This window comes from Anomaloglossus baeobatrachus, chromosome 3 (assembly GCF_048569485.1).
Source record: "Anomaloglossus baeobatrachus isolate aAnoBae1 chromosome 3, aAnoBae1.hap1, whole genome shotgun sequence".
Classification (NCBI taxonomy): Eukaryota; Metazoa; Chordata; class Amphibia; order Anura; family Aromobatidae; genus Anomaloglossus; species Anomaloglossus baeobatrachus.
In genome coordinates, this window is record NC_134355.1 from 280,828,712 (window position 1) to 280,849,254 (window position 20,543).

Consider the following 20,543-nt stretch of genomic DNA (forward strand, 5'->3'; position numbering starts at 1 on the left):
TTAGTAACAATGAGTTTGAGTGTGCAAAGGGCAGGAGGGTACAGTGGCAGGGTTGTGGGTCTGGGTAGAGGAAAGGAAGCCTCCCTTTCTATCCCTCCTACTGGGGAAATGCAGCGAGGAAATCCCTGACCTTAGCTACACAGACGCTGTCATCTTGTGTAGCTGTTAAAATCTGTTTTCATGGACCTGACTGTCACCTATGGCTCTGACCCTGCCGGTATTAGCCCTTACAAGGACTAATAGAAACTTCTATCCCTTTTCTGTATAGCGCTGTGTATAGAGCGTACACAGCAGTATCGGAGACAGGAGCTACGCCAGCGGTGACTGACACCAAGACGCAGAAGGCAGTTAATGGCGTGCTGGAGGAAAATGTCCGTTTTTATAATGCATGGACATGTGACATGGACATCCTATCACACATGCTGTTGCTTCTCTGGCTAAAAGTCCACTTAGCTGTGTGTGTGTCTGGGATTGGCTGACATGCTTGCCCGCCCCACTACACGCGCGCGCTTAGGGAAGGAAGACAAGGAAAAAAAAAAAATGGCAATCGCCATTATCCAAACAGCAGTGATCTGAATGCGCTGTTCCCGCACACTATACGCTGAAATTTCATAATAGTGTGAGTCACAGAGTGACTTACACTATTACAGCGGAAAGCCAGCTAGAAATTAGCTTGTCTTTTTGCTGCTAGAACCATTCTCGAACGTATCTAGAACTATCGAGCTTTAGCAAAAAGCTCGAGTTCTAGTTCAATCAAGAACAGCCCCCAAAATCACTCGAGCCACAAACTGGAGAACCTCGAACCGCGAACCGCGCTCAACTCTACTCATACAAGGCTGCCTCCGGATGCAGTGTGTGCAAAATGGCGTCGGAAGGGCTTTTATAGACCCTATGATGCTGCACGGCCAGCCAATTACAGTAATGCCACAACCTAGATGGTTACGGCATTACTGTGATTGGTTAAGAAGCCCATCTTGTTTAGTGGCTGCAAATTAGGTGCCAAACCTGCTGTGCGGGATTTACGAATATAGCGAGGCAAGTAGACAAAAACTCACCATATAACGAATACCCCAAATACCATTCTGTTAGCATCAGTGCAAGTATCGAATAGTAATTATTTCACTCGCTCATCACTAGGCCTAGTAAGAAAAAAATCTAAATGCCAGAATTACATTCTTTTGGTCGGCACAACATTGCAGTAAAACACAATAACAGGTGATCAAAAATTGAATAATTAAAACATCAGCTCGGGATGCAAAAAATAAACCATCACTGAGCCCCAGACCCCAAAAAATGGCAACAGAAGTGCAAATTATTTTTTGATAAATTTCACATTTTTTTTTCCACCACTTAAATAAATATAAAATCTACACTATGTTTAGTGACTACGAACTTGTACTGACCTGGGAAATCATAATACCAGGTAAGTTTTACCGTATAGTGAACATGGTAAATAAAAATAAAAAAATAATAAGTTTGTGGAATTGCACTTTTTTTGCAATTTCACTGCACTTGGAATTTTTCTCCGTTTTCCAGTACTCTAATGCAAAACTAATGATTTCATTCAAAACTACAACTTGTCCCGTAAAAAAACAAGCACTTATATGGCTATATTGACAAAAAATGAAAAAAAAAGTTTTAGCTCTTGGAATAAGGGGAGGAAAAAAACAAAATGAAAAACGAAAATTTGCCCTGGGGTGAAGAAGTTACATTTTTATTATTCTGTTAGCATTTTGTAAATCCACCTTTGGCTTCCAACACTACTTGAATCCTTCCGGGCATGCTCTCAATCAGAAACAAGCATGTCTTGACTGAAATTGATCCCAAGTCTCTTCTACACATTCCCTATGTTGGTGCATACTGGTTGACTCACTTGGGTATGTATACATCTTTTTCTTCAACTCTACCCACGTGTTTGATTGGGTTGAGGTCTATGGGGACCAATCCAGCACCTCTATTTTATTGTCATTGAACCATTTCCTCACTAATCTTGACGTATGCTCCGGGTCGATGTCCTGCTTTAACACTATGTTGTCCTGTTCATATCAATAGTACTAGTGTGTGCGATGTAATTCATCTTGTAGGATACTCATATACAGTTCAGCATTAAGTCCACCATCGCTTCTGATCAAGTATCCAACGCCTCTGGCTAGGAAACAACCCCATATCATTGGGCTTCTTCCACCGAACTTGCCAGTTCCTTCAATTTCTCAATCCCTTAGCCCTTTTTTCCCTTGTTTCTTCCAGACCGATATGCACCAATCAGGGCCTAGTCTAGTGACTTTGTCTCATCGCTACAATTCGCAAATTTCTAAACTTCAAATTTCTAAACTTTTTAGTCACTGCCCTTCCCTATCAAAAAATGTAATGAAAGCACATGTACCCCAAACTTGATTCATTAAAAAATAAAAAAAAAAAGTCCAGTCATAGCACAGTAAACAGACACTCATACTCCACAGACAACAAAACCCTCATGCTCTCCCGAAGGAAAAATGAAAAAGTTTTGTATCTCGGAAAAGGGCAATGACACAAGGGCCCTTTTACTGATATCTAAAATGAAAATAAAAAAAGTTATGGTTCTTGCAAAAAGGGGATGAAAAAAACAAAACATCAAAAACAGGGGAGCTCACTCAGCGCTAACTTTTCCCCAACCAGCTAGCTTCTCTGCTGGGGGTGGGTGATGTCCCAAACTGTGCTCTCCCAATGCTGTTATATAGGGCAGATTTTCCTTTGCAACATTACATACAGTGATTCCAGCGATTCCAGCTAGCTTCAGTGCAGTGCTTGCAAGCTGTATTTGTAAGATCTTGTAAGCACTGTTATGTTTTGCTATCTGGTAGATCATCTTCTTGGCAATGAGCTGTAAATACAAAAAGAAAATTGCAATTGTCAAGGGATGATATATATTAAGACAAGGGGACGAGATGATTTAAAATCAATATACCTGATCATCCTTAAAAACCACAAGTATATTACAATTTGCCATTTGAGCTTAAAATAGCTAACCACGTCCTTAGTTATTTCAATATTAATATAAAAAACTAACTATGTCTACTGTACAAACAAGTCCCTTTCTTTTCTTTGTAAAATAACATTTCTGCAATCTTGTAAAGTACCAAATAGTTAATCTTCTCATTTTCATTAGAATGAACATGAAATGGCAGATTTAACAGAATATATGCTTACTAAGTATAAAAATAATAAAAAAATGTAACTTTTTATTATTTATATTATTATTTTTCGTTGAAATGATTTTTATTAGGTTTTGTAAATATATTATTTTTAAAATATGTATTTTTTTTATTCATGCTTAATAACATTATTGTACATTTTATTTAAATTTTAGGGAGGTCTAAGTGCAAGAGATGAAATGTGTCTTTCCTATTTAATTTATTATCCAAAAATTAATCTTGCCCGATGTGAAAGTATCCCAGAAATGAAAGAGCAGCTTCAGTTCATTGGAGTGAAGGAAATATATAAACCAGTCACGTAAGTAAAAATAAAAATATATACTTATTTCAATTTCATGGCAACAATTTTTTTTTTGGCGTTATCAATGTATCTCCCTAACTAATCTGAATATCTACAAGTGCACAATAATTGGCACCCATCAAAAGAGGCAATGACTATTGTATAAAATGCAATTACATAAAATGATTCAAACATTCAAAAACTGCTTTTAAAATTTCTATAACAGATCTAGATTTTTTTCAAATGTGTGGGTAAAACTATTGACTACTGTAATGCATTCTATATTCCATGTAGACCAATTAAGTACTAATTTTGTTGAAGGGTGATCTTGTTATGGGCTGGTCTTAAGCTGGTGTCACACATAACGACGACGACAACGACGTCGCTGCTACGTCACCATTTTCTGTGACGTTGCAGCCACGTCCCGTCGCTGTCGCTGTGTGTGACATCCAGCAACGACCTGGCCCCTGCTGTGAGGTCGCCGGTCGTTGCTGAATGTCCAGCTTCATTTTTTGGTCGTCACTCTCCCGCTGTGACACACACATCGCTGTGTGTGACAGCGAGAGAGCGACGAAATGAAGCGATCAGGAGCCGGCACTGGCAGCTGCGGTAAGATGTAACCAGCGTAAACATCGGGTAACCAAGGGAAGACCTTTCCCTAGTTACCCGATGTTTACGCTGGTTACCAGCCTCCGCTCTTGCTGCCAGCGCCGGCTCCTGCACTGTGACATGTGGCTGCAGTATGCATCGGGTAATTAACCCGATGCATACTGTAGCAAGGAGAGCAAGGAGCCAGCGCTAAGCAGTGCGCGCGGCTCCCTGCTCTCTGCACTGTGACATGTAGCTGCAGCACACATCGGGTTAATTAACCCGATGTGTGCTGCAGGAGAGCAAGGAGCCAGCGCTAAGCGCGGCTCCCTGCTCTCTGAACATGTAGCACAGCGACCTTATGATCGCTGCTTCTGCTGTGTTTGACAGCTAAGCAGCGATCATAACAGCGACTTACAAGGTCGCTGTTACGTCACCGAAAATGGTGACGTAACAGCGACGTCGTCGCTGTCGTTTAGTGTGACACCAGCTTTATTGAGGGCTGAACTTGTTAAAGGATGATCTTGTTGAAGTGTGATCTTGATAAGGGCTGATCTTATTGAGGGGTAATCTTGGCGAGGGCTGATCTTGTTCAGGGGTGAGCTTGTTGAGGGCTGGTCTTATTGAGGGCTGAACTTGTTGATGGATGATCTTGTTGAAGGGTGATCTTGTTGAGGGCTGATTTTGTTCAGGAGTGAGCTTGTTGAGGGCTGGTCTTATTGAGGGGAGATCTTGTTGAGGGGGATCTTGTTGAGGGCTGACATTGATGAGAGGTAATCTTGTTGAGGCGTGACCCTGATGAGGGGTGATCTTGATGAGGGGTGATCTTGATGAGAAGTGATTGTGTTGAGAGGTGATCATGTTGAAGACTGAGCTTGTTGAGGTGTTATCTTGTTGAGGGCTGATGTTGAGGGGTGATTTTGTTGAGGACTGATCTTGTTGAGGGCTGATCTGGTTCAGTGGTGAGCTTATTGAGGACTCGTCTTATTGAGGGCTGATCTTGTTGAAGGATGATCCTGTTGAAGGGTGATCTTGTTGAGGGCTAATCTTGTTGAGCGGTGATCTTAGTGAGGGCTGATTTTGTTCAGCGGTGAGCTTGTTGAGGGTTGGTCTTATTGAGGGGAAATGTTGTTGAAGGATGATCTTGTTGAAGGGTGATCTTTTTGAGGGCTGGTCTTATTAAAGGGAGATCTTGTTGAATGATGATCTTGTTGTAGGGTGATCTTGTTGAGGGGTGATCTTGTTGAGGGGTGATCCTGTGGGCCACATTTTTAAAGAAGGAATTCACATAGGCTACACTGACTTGTGTAATGCAACAATGCTAATGAGACACAGCTACTCATGGTCCCTGAGGTCAGCTGTGGGGACTGTATTATAGCAATGTATCCTAAAAGACATTTCTAAAATATTTCAAGGTTGACATTATAAAAAAAAAAAAACTAACGTTATCCCAACATTAAGCCAACATTGTGAAATGTTATTAAAGATGTGCTATATTGTGTACATGCACGCATTTATTGCATCTGCTCATACTGTAAACAATTACTAAAATTCATTCATTGTGGTTTACACGTATTGCTATTGAATAAATGTTCAAGCAAGTATGATAGGTAAGATTCTTTTCTTTTACAGAGACCAGTCAGAAAATAAATATGCAGTACCTTTTTGCCATATGTAAAGTGATTTGTTACATTTTAAGGCACAATAGTTGGATTTTTCACCCTCATTACTAACCCCATCGTAGAGTTTATATAGTGTACACAGAAAGCTGCTAATCAGTGGTGTGGGCGGGGTTACACATAGCTTATTATTCAGAGAACTGGTAGATCTGCAGCAGATAAGACAGGTTTTAATCAAAACTGCAGCATCTATTGAAGTAATTAACACATTGTTGGTATCAGGGTTTCTGCCTCTACATTATGTTGCTCTCAAATGTGGTACCACAAAACTGGTGACTGATTTGATTTGATAAATTGGGCCCATTCTTTGGACTGTCCATTTGCCAAATGCAATGCATGTCAGTTTTCTGGGTAATACATGATAGGATAGGCCATGCCCCAGTTGAGAAACTCCATTTAGTATTAAGAATATTGTTGGGGCCAGTGCAATGGGCTGAAAACAAATTTCCTGCTTTTTCTCCCAGGAAATTAAGGGATGACGAATTCCCCCTCTGTGCTTTTCTTATAGAGCATTATAAAATGTTACATTCACACTGTAGATTGTACATCTTCATATGTATTCTACACTTAGGCTGGGGTTTCATATGACAAATCTAATTGATTTTCATCCAAGAGAGTCTAAAGAGTGAAATCTGTTCTGTTCTACATCAATGAATAACACTGGGTCAAGTGCAATCCTATTTTTTATCGGATTGCACTAGTCCAATCCATACGCTCATGTGACCCTGCCCATAAACTGTTCTGAACAGGGATATGGAAAATCATAATGTGTTTTGTATATATTTGCAGATCATGGCCCTTTATAATCAAGAGTCCAAAACGGTACAAAAACCTAACATTTACAGAGGCCATGAATGCATATCAATGGTCTAAGAAAAAAGGAAATTCTTTTAATGAACGTGTAAAACAAATACCAATTAACGCCAGATGTTCCAAACATGAAAGTGAAGAGTGGAGTGTAAGTATATGCATAAATCAGTCAGATTTGACAGAAATGTGCTGCTATCACTGGAAAGTAATAAAAGTGATGTCTTGTATGAACAGATGTGTGCTATTATATGAACAGGCCTGTATTGCAATTACAGAATTAAAGCCAAGACCCAACAGAACAAGAGATCTTGGCTGCGACCTTTCATTCTTGTGCCATCCAGCCAGTAACTGGACTTATTGCCTCTTCCTATCTAAAAATCAGGGAATCAATAATGCTTTCTTTTTCATGGAAATCTGTGTGGAGAAGTTACACAGCTGTGAACATCTGTTAGCTATGAAAATGTCCATATACAACCCCTGTAAAAAAATTATGGAATCACCTGGCTCTGAGATTGTTCATTCAGTTGTTTACTTTTGTTTAAAAAAAGCAGATCATAGACATGGCACAAAACTACAGTCATTTCGAATTGTAACTTTCTGGCTGTAAGAAACAGTAAAAAAAATCATGAAAACATAATGTGCTAGCCAGTAACAGTTACTTTTCAAGATCAAGCAGGGGGAAAAATGATGGAATCCCTCAATTAGGAGGAAAAAATTATAGAACCACCCTGTAAATGTTCATTTACAAAATGAACACCTTCATCAAACAAGATCTGCTCATTAGTCTGCATCTAAAAAGGAGTGATCACACCTTGGAGAGCTGTTGCACCAAGTAGACTGACATGAATCATGGCTCCAACACAAGAGATGTCAATTGAAACAAAGGAGAGGATTACCAAACTCTTAAAAGAGGGTAAATAATCACGCAATGTTGCAAAAGAGGTTGGTTGTTCACAGTCAGCTGTGTCTAAAATCTGGACCAAATACAAACAACATGGGAAGGTTGTTAAAGGCAAACATACTGGTAGACCAAGGAAGAAATCAAAGCATCAACACAGGAAACCTAAAGCAGTATGTCTCCAAAACAGGAAATGCACAACAAAACAAATGAGGAACGAATGGGAGGAAACTGGAGTCAATGTCTGTGACCGAACTGTAAGAAACCGCCTAAAGGAAATGGGATTTACATACAGAAAAGCTAAGCAATAAAAATATGACTGCCTGAAGAGAACATGTAAATTTCCACAGTCATTGATAACATGGGGCTGCATGTCAGGTAAAGGCAATGGGGAGATGGCTGTCATTACATCTTCAGTAAATGCCCAAGTTTACATTGAAATTGTGGACACTTTTCTTATCAATTGAAAGGATGTTTGGGGATGATGAAATCATTTATCAAGATGATAATGCATCATCCCATAGAGCAAAAACTATGAAAACATTCCTTGAAAGAAGACACATAAGTGACATGACCTGCAAATAGTTCAGATCTCAATCCAATTGAAAATCTTTGGTGGCAGTTGAAGAAAATGGTCCATGACAAGACTTCAACCTGCAAAGCTGATCTGGCAACAGCAATCAGAGAAAGTTGGAGCCAGATTGATGTAGAGTACTGTTTGTCACTCATTAAGTCCATGGCTCAGAGACTGCAAGTTGTTATAAAAGCCAGAGGTGGTGCAATAAAATACTAGTGATGTATTAGACCCGCAACACACATCCGTTTAATTTGTACGTGTGCGGTACGTATTTGCACGTACTGGAGACACGTACACCCGGAGACCCATATTATTGAATGGTAGATGGCACACACACGTAAAATCACACGGAACGTGTGACCGTGTGGTAAGTACGTGTGTGCGCTTTTCTACACGGATGACATGTCCGTTTTTGGCCGGCAGCACGCAGGCACGGACCCGCTTTAGTCTATGGGTCCGTGCCTGCACGTACCGCACACGGAGTATGTCCGTGTTCAGCACGTTTCGTGCGTGTGCGTTTTTACACTAGCGATCTTTTCTTTTGTTTTTTTTTAAATTAAATTCAGTATACTTACCTTTTTTTCTGCTGTTCTCAGTCATACTTACATTGGCGCTCGTTTTTTTTCTTCCCCCGGCTCATACCGCTCCCCGATCACCAGCGCGGCGAGGAACAGCTGTGCAGAGAATACACGGCAACAATTACTTTGAATATGCCGGCCGCTCATTAATCAATCTCGTATTCCCTGCTTTCCCCACCCACAGACGCCTGTGATTGGTTGCAGTCAGACACGCCCCCCACGCTGAGTGACAGGTGTCTCACTAACAAATTATGTTTTCATGATTTTTTTTTTTAGTGTTTCCTAAAGCCAGAAAGTTGATATTTGAAATGACTTTAGTTTTGTGCCAAGTCTGTGATCTGCTTTTTTTAAACAAAAATAAACAACTGAATGAACATCCTCAGAGCCAGGGGAGTCCATAATTTTTGCCAGGGGTTGTAGTACTAAGTCTCTGATCAGGAAACTATGTATATTACAAAAAAAAGGACTATTAGCTTTCAACAAACCAGGTTCCTACCTCAAACACAGGCAGACATTTCAATCATACCTGGAGCACCATTACAGCAGTGAGAATTAACAAATGTCCACACATACATTGCATGGCGAGGCCTTCTGGTGCACGTAAAGGGAACCTGTCACTCGATATATGCTGCCAATACCACAGGCAATTTTACTAGGCAATGCTCCCACTAGCCAGATTCCTACTCCACACTAATGATTGGCAAATACCCCGAAACGGCTGTCTGTGGATGGATACCATGTTTGGCATAGTTGGTCTCCTTGACTGGAGACCTACCTTCCCGTGGTTGTTCCTTCCCGGTGAAAGACCTGGCTAGTTTCCTGCCAGCGTTGAGAAACATGTGATGGTGTCTCCGCAGGCCTTCTTGCTTTGAATATTTCCCAGGAGGCATTGCTCTAGAATCACTGCGTTGAGAAACACGTGATGGTGTCTCCGCAGTGGTGGATGTTGATCTCCCTAAGGTCAACCATCCTTGCTCACATAGTTTTTTACTAGGCAATGCTCCCACTAGCCAGATTCCTACTCCACACTGATGAGGGGCAAATACCCCGAAACGGCTGTCTGTGGATGGATACCATGTTTGGCATAGGTGGTCTCCTTGACTGGAGACCTACCTTCCCGTGGTTGTTCCTTCCCGGTGAAAGACCTGGCTAGTTTCCTGCCAGCGTTGAGAAACATGTGATGGTGTCTCCGCAGGCCTTCTTGCTTTGAATAAGAGCCTTGCTGCCCAACTGCTGCAAGGTATACCTGTCTTTTAAACGCCATTACATTTGAGAGACATTACAGTTTAAAAAGCATCCCCTGGCATGATTCTCTCCACACCACCCTATTTGATTAACAGATCTATTCTGATATACACCCGTGGGAGATACCGGACAATCAACTAGAGCGACACGGGGAGAAATTGGCTAGGGGCAGCGCAAGACTGGTCACATCTCTTACATCTCTGCCTACATTCTCCCGACAAATTCTCTAACTGTGGTTTATCTGAAACACCAGAAAAAACATACTGGGCTGCTCTAATTCATGCTGTCCATGGTTTAGTGACGCTCCCTTTAAAAAACTGACCATGTTACATTTTTGTAATATATAGGAACTTGAATGTTGAAATTATTACATTCAGCAGTGCTCAGTTCTTTTTTTCTCAGAATTTTTTGGCATAACCCTAAGGCCTCTTTCACACGTACGTGTTTGGTCAGTTTCCGCACGTACCGGAGACACATACACACGTAGACCTAGGTATTCCAATGGATTTGGATACTCGTATGTATTTACGCACGGATCGTGTGTCTGTTCCGTTCATGCGTGTGTCCGTGTGTTTCTCACGGCAACATGTCTGTTTTCTCTCCGGCATCACGGGTGTCACACGTAACGCAAACGGGTCACACGTAACACAAACGGACCACACAGATGTGTTCCGTGTGACACGCACCGGAGAAAATACATGTGTCTGCGAGAAAAAAAACAAAACTTTACTCACCTTCTCCAGCCCTCCTGTCTCTGCCGCTGCTGTCACTTGCTGCTGACCGCCGCTCATTATGCTAATTGAACATTCACTTCACTGTGGCCGGAAGCAGCAGCAGCGGGGAGTCGGCAGGACCAGAGACGGAAGATCAGCACCACGGACAGCAAAGCCAGGGTCAGGTGAGTAGAAAGTTCCCGTTCTCCATGTGTTATCACAGATAACACACGGAGAACACACGTAGGCAATAAACACGGCTCACGGAGGGCAAAACGCACCTCTGACACGTCTGTGAAAAACATGCGTGGTTTTTCACGAACGTGTGAAAGAGGCCTAACACAAATCTCCCTTTTTCTTCAAGAGGGCAGAAAAAAATCAGACTATAAAGCACATGAGCACATGGATACCGATGAGGGCATATATACCATGTATATTTCTACTTAATTACTTAAATACAGGCATTTTTTGGATAAAAATTATGTTTCCAATAAGTTGTTATGAAACATTTGGAACAGTTTAGCTTCTAGAGTCTATAATCCAGAATGGATTACCAGTGACTCTAGCAGTATAGTAACTTTGACAGACTTGTTGGTAATTAGGATGAGCGGATACCGTGGATATCCGACGCCCAATGTAAGTCTATGGAAAACTTGAAAAATTTCATGTTGGACCTGTCGGTGACCTCTGGTGACTGAGAAAGAGGCTGAAATGGGTGGGAAAAGGCAGAAACAGTATGGGCACAGCCTGTAGAAGATGCCTGACTGCATTTCTACCCCCTCCCCATTCATCCAAGATAACAGGACGCACACAAACGTGCCGCCCGCATTCACCCTCTTCCTCTGATTTCTGTCGCATGTGCCATGACATATGCGACAGAAAACTACTCCCCGGGTCCAGCTAAGTGCTAAGTGCCCCCACCCATGCCCCCCCCGGTGTCTCCCGGTGTTTTTACCTTTTTGCAGCGCTGATCCCCCGCGTCCCTCCTCCTTCACAATGAATGCTGGGCGCATGCGCAGAGTGCGGCTGTCAGACTCAGCTCAGCTTCCTGGGTTCAGTGTGAGCTGTGGAGCTGCGCTAGCTGCACGGACTCTGCTTCTGTGACCCGGGGAGGGTAGGTGCAGATTCTTTGCACCCACACTCCTCACATGGAGGGTCTGCATGGGGGACACATTCCCTGAGCGTGCCCCCCATATTCTAGAAGGTCCAGAGTCGTCATGGAACTTCCAAAATGGATTACAGGAGATTTTGTTTTCTTTCCAATAAATTGGTGAACAAGGGAATGTTTTTCAAAAATTTTTTTTTTTTTGTCGTCTATTTTTTTTCTACTTTTATTGCTGACAGTTGGTGATGTCGAGTATCTGATAGACGCCATGACATCACAAACTGCTGAGCTTGATGTCAGGTGACATTACACATCTGGTATCAACCCCATTTATTACCCCGTTTGCCACCGCACCAGGGCACGGGATAAGCTGGGGAGAAGCGCCAGGATTGGCGCATCCAATGGATGCGCCACTTCTTGGTGCGGCCTGCTTTATTTAGGCTGGGATGGGCCAATAACTATGTACCTTCCCACCCTTAGAATACCAGACCACAGCTGTCCGCTTTACCTTGGCTGGTGAACCAATTTGGTGGGAACCCCATTTTTTTTTTATTATTTATTTATAAATAATTATAAAAAAGAGCCTGGGGCCCCTACAAATTGGATCCCCAACCAAGGTAAAGCTGCTAGCTGTGGTCCATAGGCTGCAGCCATCTGCTTTACCCTAACTGGCTATCAAAAAATGGGGTGGACCCCACGTCGCTTTTTTTTTTATTTTTTTTTGCTAAATACAAGGCTAGGCACCCTTCAATGCCACATGAAAGTCACTAAAGAGAGCCAGCTTAGAATATGCAGAGAGGTGGCACCTTATATATGTGTTTGACATCAGTCTGCCTGTCTATCTATCTATCTATCCATCTATCCTTTTTTATCTATCTATCTATCTATCTATCTATCCATTATCTATCTGTCTATCTATCTATCTATCCCTCTATCTATCTATCTATCTATCCCTCTATCTATCTATCTATCTATCAAATCAAATCAAATCAAATAAGCTTTATTGGCAGGACCAAATACAAATTAGTTTTGCCAAAGCAGGTGTACATTAGGGACTGGGGCTGTTGGGATGGTGGGTGGGGACTGTAGGAAGGATGGATGGGGCACATCCAGGGTGGGGACTGTGGGGGCACTTCTAGGATGGGGGCTATGGAAGTCCATGGCTTATGATGGGGCATATCCAGGGTGGGGACTGTAGTAACGGTGGTTGGGGCATATCCAGGGTGGGGATTGGGGGAGCCACATCTGAGATGGGGGGCTATGGAAGTCCATGACTTATCATAGTTCTCTTTCTCGAAGTCTATGACATTCGCTCACATACTGCGCTGCTATCTATCTATTTATCCCTCTATCTATCTATCTACCTATCCCTCTATCTATCTCTCTATCTATTTATCCATCTATCTATCCCTCTATCGATCTATCTATCTATCCCTCTATCTTTCTTTCTATCTATCTATCTTTCTATCTATCTCTCTATATATCCATTATCTATCTATCCATCTATCTATCTAGTTATCCATCTATCCATCTATCATCTATCTATCAATCTCTCTATCTATCTATCTATCTATCTCTCTATCCCTCTATATATTCATTATCTATCTATCCCTCTATATATCCATTATCTATCTATCCCTCTATCTATCTATCTATCTATCTCTCTATCCCTCTATATATCCATTATCTATCTTATCTATCTATCGATCCATCTATCCATCTATCCATCTATCTATCTATCTCTCTATCTATCTCTCTATCCCTCTATATATCCATTATCTATCTATCTATTTATCCCTCTATCTATCTAACTATCTATCTATCAATCTATCTATCCCTCTATCTATCCCTCTATCTATCTATCCTTCTATCTTTCTATCTATCTATTTCTCTATCCCTCTATATATCCAGTATCTATCTATTCCTCTATCTATCTATCCATCTATCTATCTATCGATCAATGATTCCATCGATCTATCCATCTATCCATCTATCTATCTCTCTATCTATCTCTCTATCCCTCTGTATATCCATTATCTATCTATCTATCTATCTATCTATCTATCTATCTATCTATCTATCTATCTATCAATCTATTTATCCCTCTATCTATCTATCTATCTATCTATCTATCTATCTATCTATCCCTATATCTATCCCTCTATCTATTTATCCATCTATCTATCCCTCTATCTATCTATCTATCTATCTATCTATCTATCTATCTATCTATCTATCTATCTTTCTATCTATCCCTCTATCTATCCCTCTATCTATCTATTTATCCATCTATCTATCCCTCTATCTATCTATCTTTCTATCTATCTATCTTTCTATCTATCTCTCTATCCCTCTATATAACCATTATCTATCTATCCTTCTATCTATCTATCTATCTATCTATCTATCTATCTATCTATCTATCTATACATCTATCCATCTACCCATCTATCTATCTATGTCTCTATCCAGTGGCGTAACTAGAGTTGGATGGGCCCCGGTGCAAAGTTTAGACCTGGCCCCCCCTCCTCCACATACACAGACACTCGGGGTACCTGACACTTGGCTCTCACCCACAGCACCCTGAAATCCCTCTATCAGCACCCAGCTTTCCTATGTTCTGATATTTATCCTGTCCTCAGCACCCAGCTTTCCCATATCAGAGCATGAGAAAGCTGGGTGCTGAGAGATGTATATCAGAACATGGGAAAGCTGGGTGCTGAGAGATGTATAGCAGAGCATGGGAAAGTTGGGTGCTGAGGGAAAGAGCCTTTTCCCCTCAGCACAAAACATTTCCATCCCATACTTGTATCTTTGTCCCCCTTGTATAAAGTTCTCAAAATACTATAACAGCCCCCACATAGCCTTCCAAATAATTGTATAAAGGGTCCCACATAACCCTTCATATATTAGAATGCAGATACATAGCCCTCCATATATTATAATGCACCCCCATAATCCTCCATGTATAAAGTAGCCCTTCAATTATAATGCATTTTACATAGTTCTCCATGTATTAAAATTCACCCCATAGTTCTTCATATATTATACTGCACCACATAGTCCTCCATGTTTTATAATGCACTTCCATAGTCCATGTATAAGGTAGCCTCCATAGTCCTCCATATATTATAATGCAGCCCCCATAGTCCTAGATGTATTATAACGCAACCCCATAAAACTTCAGATGGTATTATGCAGCCCCATACTCCTCCATGTATAATTCACCCCTATATTCCATGTATAAGGTGTCCCTTCATTTTGTATTATACAGCCCTCCCCCCCTTCACCTCCATTTTAATGCAGCCCTATAGACCTCCAGTATAATGCAGCCTCATAGACCTCTATGTATATTACACCTCTATATTCAATGTATAAGGTGTCCTTCATGTTTATTATGCAGCCTCACCAGACCTCCATATATAATAATGCAGCCAACCTCTCCAGGCCTCCATGTATAATATAGCAGCCAGCCTCCCAGGCCTCCATGTATAATATAGCAGCCAGCCTCCCCAGGCCTCCATGTATAATATAGCAGCCAGCCTCCCCAGACCTCCATGTATAATAATGCAAGCAGCCTCCCCAGACCTCCATGTATAATAATGCAGCCAGCCTCCCCAGGCCTCCATGTATAATAATGCAGCCAGCCTCCCCAGACCTCCATGTATAATAATGCAGCCAGCCTCCCCAGGCCTCTGTCGCGGGCGGGGAGGAGGGTGTCAGCACACCGCGCTCACCCCTTCTGCTCGGGTCCGGCAGCTGCTCAGTGGTGGCTCGAGCCGTGGGCCGGATCCCGGGGTTTCTCGAGCGACACTCCTCGCCCGTGAGTGAAAGGGGGTTTGTGGTTGGGTGTGGGGATTGTTATAGTTCGTGACGCCACCCACGGTTGTGGTGATTTCACCACCGCTGCTCTGTACGGGGCTCCCGGGGATGGTGATGCGGAGCAGCCAGGTGTTGTGTTGCCCCTCCGTGGGTAGGGGTTGGTGATCCCGGGGCCCGGTGATGGGGAAGTAGGTGCGGGGCCTGATGGGCGCAGGGACGCGGGGCAGCGCTGTGCCTTGCGGCACTGTGGTACTCACTCAGCCTGAGACACGGACACAGTTTGTACGGTAAACCAAACGGCTGGTAGGACGGTCCCACAGACGGCTGCACCTGCACTCCCGGTAGGTGACGGTGATGTCCCTCTTCCTTGCACCTTTGTTTGACTTGTGGTAGCGGTGGATTCCCTCCGGTTACCCGCTCCCCGACTGCAATCTGGGCCGGAGGAGCTCTACACTTTGCCCGCAGGCGCTGGCCCTGAGAAACTGGTGCCTTGGCGGTGGCGGTGTCTCTCTGCTTCAGGTTGGGCTGTTGCCTTCAATCGGGACTTGGTTGTTGGGGGATCTGCGTCCCCGTCACTGACGGATTCGGCAAATTTGGCGACTCCTAGCCTTGCCGGGGTCCGAGAGGCCCCTGCCCTGGTGCTGACTGTCCTTCGGAACACTGCTCCAGACCACCGGGCACACAGCCAACGGGGTCCTTCCAGGAACTTCCAAACGGTCCCCCTCCAGACAGTCACCGCCATCGCTGACCTTGCTGATCTGGCCCTCCACAAAGCTGGACCCTTCAGGCTTTCTTTCTCTGCTGTCACTTTGCTTGCTTTCCTCCTTTTCCACTTTCACTACTTTCACGTTCACTTTCTTAACTCCTCTACCTAGCTCCTCACTCCTGCTCCTCCCTGAGCTATCTGCTCTCAGGCCCTACCCGGGCTAATCTGCCTGGTTTCTCCCGCCTCAAGAGCTGTGACCTCCTTGGTGGGCGGAGCCAAGCGCCTGGCCCACCCCCTGGTGTGGATCACCAGCCTCTGGAGGAAGGCAACAAGGATTTCTGGTTAGCATAGATGTGCCTACCTGGAGTGTGGGGTGTGGTGGTGTTGTGACCCGTGTCCCCTGGCTTGCCCAGGGCGACACATTCCCCCTTAGCAAAATGCAGACCGTCCGCGGGCTGCCGTCCTACACCGGTTTTATTTTTCTGTAAAAAGGGGTAACAGGGTTAAGAAAACATAAATAACATTTTTAATCAAAACTCTTCCCAAGACGGGAGGCACATTTACTTAAACGTTACAACGGTTTACGGTTACGGTTTCCGCTCTCTCCCACCCAAGCAACTTGGCCCTGATGCTGCCCCTAAAACCCAGGCAGCACCCCTTGACCCACAGTCCAGCACAAGTCACCCGAGCGGGATCTGTCCTTCCCTCCAGAGGGTAGCCACCGGTTCCTTTGGTGGCTGGGCCCTAGCCTGCTCTGCTCAGGGCCCTCCCTCCAACCTGCCTCTCCGGAGACGGCATGGCGGAAACGGTAACGGTAACCAACATATTTACAAGCCACTTAACGTTTGTGGTGCCCTGCAAGTTCACGGGCTTGTCCATGGATAGTCCTCCATGCAAAACTTAAACGGTCCCACGGGGACAACGGTGCCGGCTCCTGCCGGTTCAATCACAAAAGCAAATCAGATAAATCTTCGGTTATCATCAAAACTTTTCAACTTTTAAACAAACAAACACACTGACTTCTGGTCCCAACGGGGACAACTTTTAGGCGGAGGACCGCCGGCTTAGCAGTCCATCCTCAATCGCGGGGCTCTAGTGCCACCTTCACATGGTGCACCGCCGTGGACCCCGATGGTAGCTAGCTGCGGGTCATCTTCCTCCATATTCATGCGGGCATGCACATCCGCTCTACACCCCTCTCGGGCATCGATCTCCCTGCGCAGCTGCTGTTGCCGTCGCTCCCAGCCGGGAGCACTTTCTGTTTGCTCCGGTTCAGCGTGTGCGGGGGACGGGCCCAGCCAGAGTCCCTCCGTGTCGGCTACGACCGGCACCTTCAGTAATGAGGGACCCCGCTGTGACATGGACTGCTCTGCCTCCTGGCAGCCGCATCCCCGCCGTGCCTCCGGTGCATCTGTGCTGACGGCTTCAGCCTTCGGCTTCTTCCATGGAAGCGGATCAGGGCGGTCACGAGCTTCTGCTGCAGGTCGGTCCGCCGGGGCGGATTGGCAGCGTACCGCTACTGGTGGTGGTGGTAGCGGGCCTAGTGGCGGGGCAGCAGCAGCTAACGCGGGTAGCGGGAGAGGCAGCAGGGTGAACGGGTGTAGGCCGGGCCCCTCAGCCGCAGCGGCCGATCCCTCGGGAATACAGGGACGTGGGTCTCTTACCCGTTCCTCCAAATCTTCCTCCACCTCGCATCTCCGCATAGCAGCCACCGCTTCCACCATGTCGGACTCCCACTCCTCCAGGAGGAGCTGCATGCGGACCTGCAGACGGCTGCTTAGCTGGGCGGTCCGGACTTCCACCCACGCCGCCATGCCAGGCGCGGGGACCACGGTGTTGTTGGTCGGACTCAGCATCTTTAGCAGCGGCCTCTTCCAGGAACCAATAAATGGCCGCAGGGTCCTGGTGTCCCCGCTTCTATCGCTGCTCTCACATGCAGCCAGCCGCCATTGCATCCCCCTTAGCTCTTTCCGGCCCCTCCTCTCTCGGGGCGGAGTTTTGGCCTTCGCGCCTCTACTGCTCGAGAAGACGCTCGAGCGGGAACTTTTCGCGCCAAAGAGGGCGGCTTCTGAAATTTCCCTGCCGGATACCTCCGACGGTAACAAGGCGCACCTCTACCTGACGGCAGAGCGGTAAGATCCTGTTCGTGATGCCAAGTTGTCGCGGGCGGGGAGGAGGGTGTCGGCAAACCGCGCTCACCCCTTCTGCTCGAGTCCGGCAGCTGCTCAGTGGTGGCTCGAGCCGTGGGCCGGATCCCGGGGTTTCTCGAGCGACACTCCTCGCCCGTGAGTGAAAGGGGGTTTGTGGTTGGGTGTGGGGATTGTTATAGTTCGTGACGCCACCCACGGTTGTGGTGATTTCACCACCGCTGCTCTGTACGGGGCTCCCGGGGATGGTGATGCGGAGCAGCCAGGTGTTGTGTTGCCCCTCTGTGGGTAGGGGTTGGTGATCCCGGGGCCCGGTGATGGGGAAGTAGGTGCGGGGCCTGATGGGCGCAGGGACGCGGGGCAGCGCTGTGCCTTGCGGCACTGTGGTACTCACTCAGCCTGAGACACGGACACAGTTTGTACGGTAAACCAAACGGCTGGTAGGACGGTCCCACAGACGGCTGCACCTGCACTCCCGGTAGGTGACGGTGATGTCCCTCTTCCTTGCACCTTTGTTTGACTTGTGGTAGCGGTGGATTACCTCCGGTTACCCGCTCCCCGACTGCAATCTGGGCCGGAGGAGCTCTACACTTTGCCCGCAGGCGCTGGCCCTGAGAAACTGGTGCCTTGGCGGTGGCGGTGTCTCTCTGCTTCAGGTTGGGCTGTTGCCTTCAATCGGGACTTGGTTGTTGGGGGATCTGCGTCCCCGTCACTGACGGATTCAGCAAATTTGGCGACTCCTAGCCTTGCCGGGGTCCGAGAGGCCCCTGCCCTGGTGCTGACTGTCCTTCGGAACACTGCTCCAGACCACCGGGCACACAGCCAACGGGGTCCTTCCAGGAACTTCCAAACGGTCCCCCTCCAGACAGTCACCGCCGTCGCTGACCTTGCTGATCTGGCCCTCCACAAAGCTGGACCCTTCAGGCTTTCTTTCTCTGCTGTCACTTCGCTTGCTTTCCTCCTTTTCCACTTTCACTACTTTCACGTTCACTTTCTTAACTCCTCTACCTAGCTCCTCACTCCTGCTCCTCCCTGAGCTATCTGCTCTCAAGCCCTACCCGTGCTAATCTGCCTGGTTTCTCCGGCCTCCAGAGCTGTGACCTCCTTGGTGGGCGGAGCCAACCGCCTGGCCCACCCCCTGGTGTGGATCACCAGCCTCTGGAGGAAGGCAACAAGGATTTCTGGTTAGCATAGATGTGCCTACCTGGAGTGTGGGGTGTGGTGGTGTTGTGACCCGTGTCCCCTGGCTTGCCCAGGGCGACACACCTCCATGTATAATAATGCAGCCAGCCTCCCCAGGCCTCCATGTATAATAATGCAGCCAGCCTCCCCAGGCCTCATGTATAATAATGCAGCCAGCCTCCCGAGGCCTCATGTATAATAATGCTGCCAGCCTCCCCAGGCCTCATGTATGATAATGCTGCCAGCCTCCCCAGGCCTCCATCTATAATAATGCTGCCAGCCTCCCCAGGCCTCCATGTACAGTATAATGCATTCTCCCCAGGCTTCCATGTACAGTATAATGCAGCCTCCCCAGGCCTCCATGTACAGTATCATGCAGCCTCCCAGGCCTCCATGTACAGTATCATGCAGCCTCCCAGGCCTCCATGTACAGTATCATGCAGCCTACCCAACCCAGGCCTCCATGTACAGTATCATGCAGCCTCCCCACCCCAGGCCTCCATGTACAGTATCATGCAGCCTCCCCACCCCAGGCCTCCATGTACAGTATCATGCAGCCTCCCCACCCCAGGCCTCCATGTACAGTATCATGCAGCCTCCCCACCCCAGGCCTCCATGTACAGTATCATGCAGCCTCCCCACCCCAGGCCTCCATGTACAGTATCATGCAGCCTCCCCACCCCAGGCCTCCATGTACAGTATCATGCAGCCTCCCCACCCCAGGCCTCCATGTACAGTATCATGCAGCCTCCCCACCCCAGGCCTCCATGTACAGTATCATGCAGCCTCCCCACCCCAGGCCTCCATGTACAGTATCATGCAGCCTCCCCACCCCAGGCCTCCATGTACAGTATCATGCAGCCTCCCCACTCCAGGCCTCCATGTACAGTATCATGCAGCCTCCCCACTCCAGGCCTCTGACCACCGTGTACTCACTTATATATATAAAAAAAAAAACAAGTACTCACCGCTCTCCTCCTTCCACTGCTGCTCTGTCCTGACGTCTCCTTGTTCCACTGCTG

The 20,543-nt window shown here is 46.2% G+C and overlaps 1 protein-coding gene across 2 annotated transcripts in view; it reads left to right on the forward strand.

Moving 5' to 3' along the window:
- MOXD1 (monooxygenase DBH like 1) overlaps positions 1-20,543 on the forward strand; it is a 297,010-nt gene that overhangs the window by 247,345 nt on the left and 29,122 nt on the right. Inside the window, exons 10-11 of one of the 2 annotated variants that reach the window (XM_075338266.1) lie at positions 3,347-3,489; positions 6,528-6,696. In XM_075338266.1, the coding sequence (XP_075194381.1) occupies positions 3,347-3,489; positions 6,528-6,696 (312 nt within the window). The remainder of the gene's footprint in view (positions 1-3,346; positions 3,490-6,527; positions 6,697-20,543) is intronic. The other variant, XM_075338267.1, reaches the window with a different exon arrangement.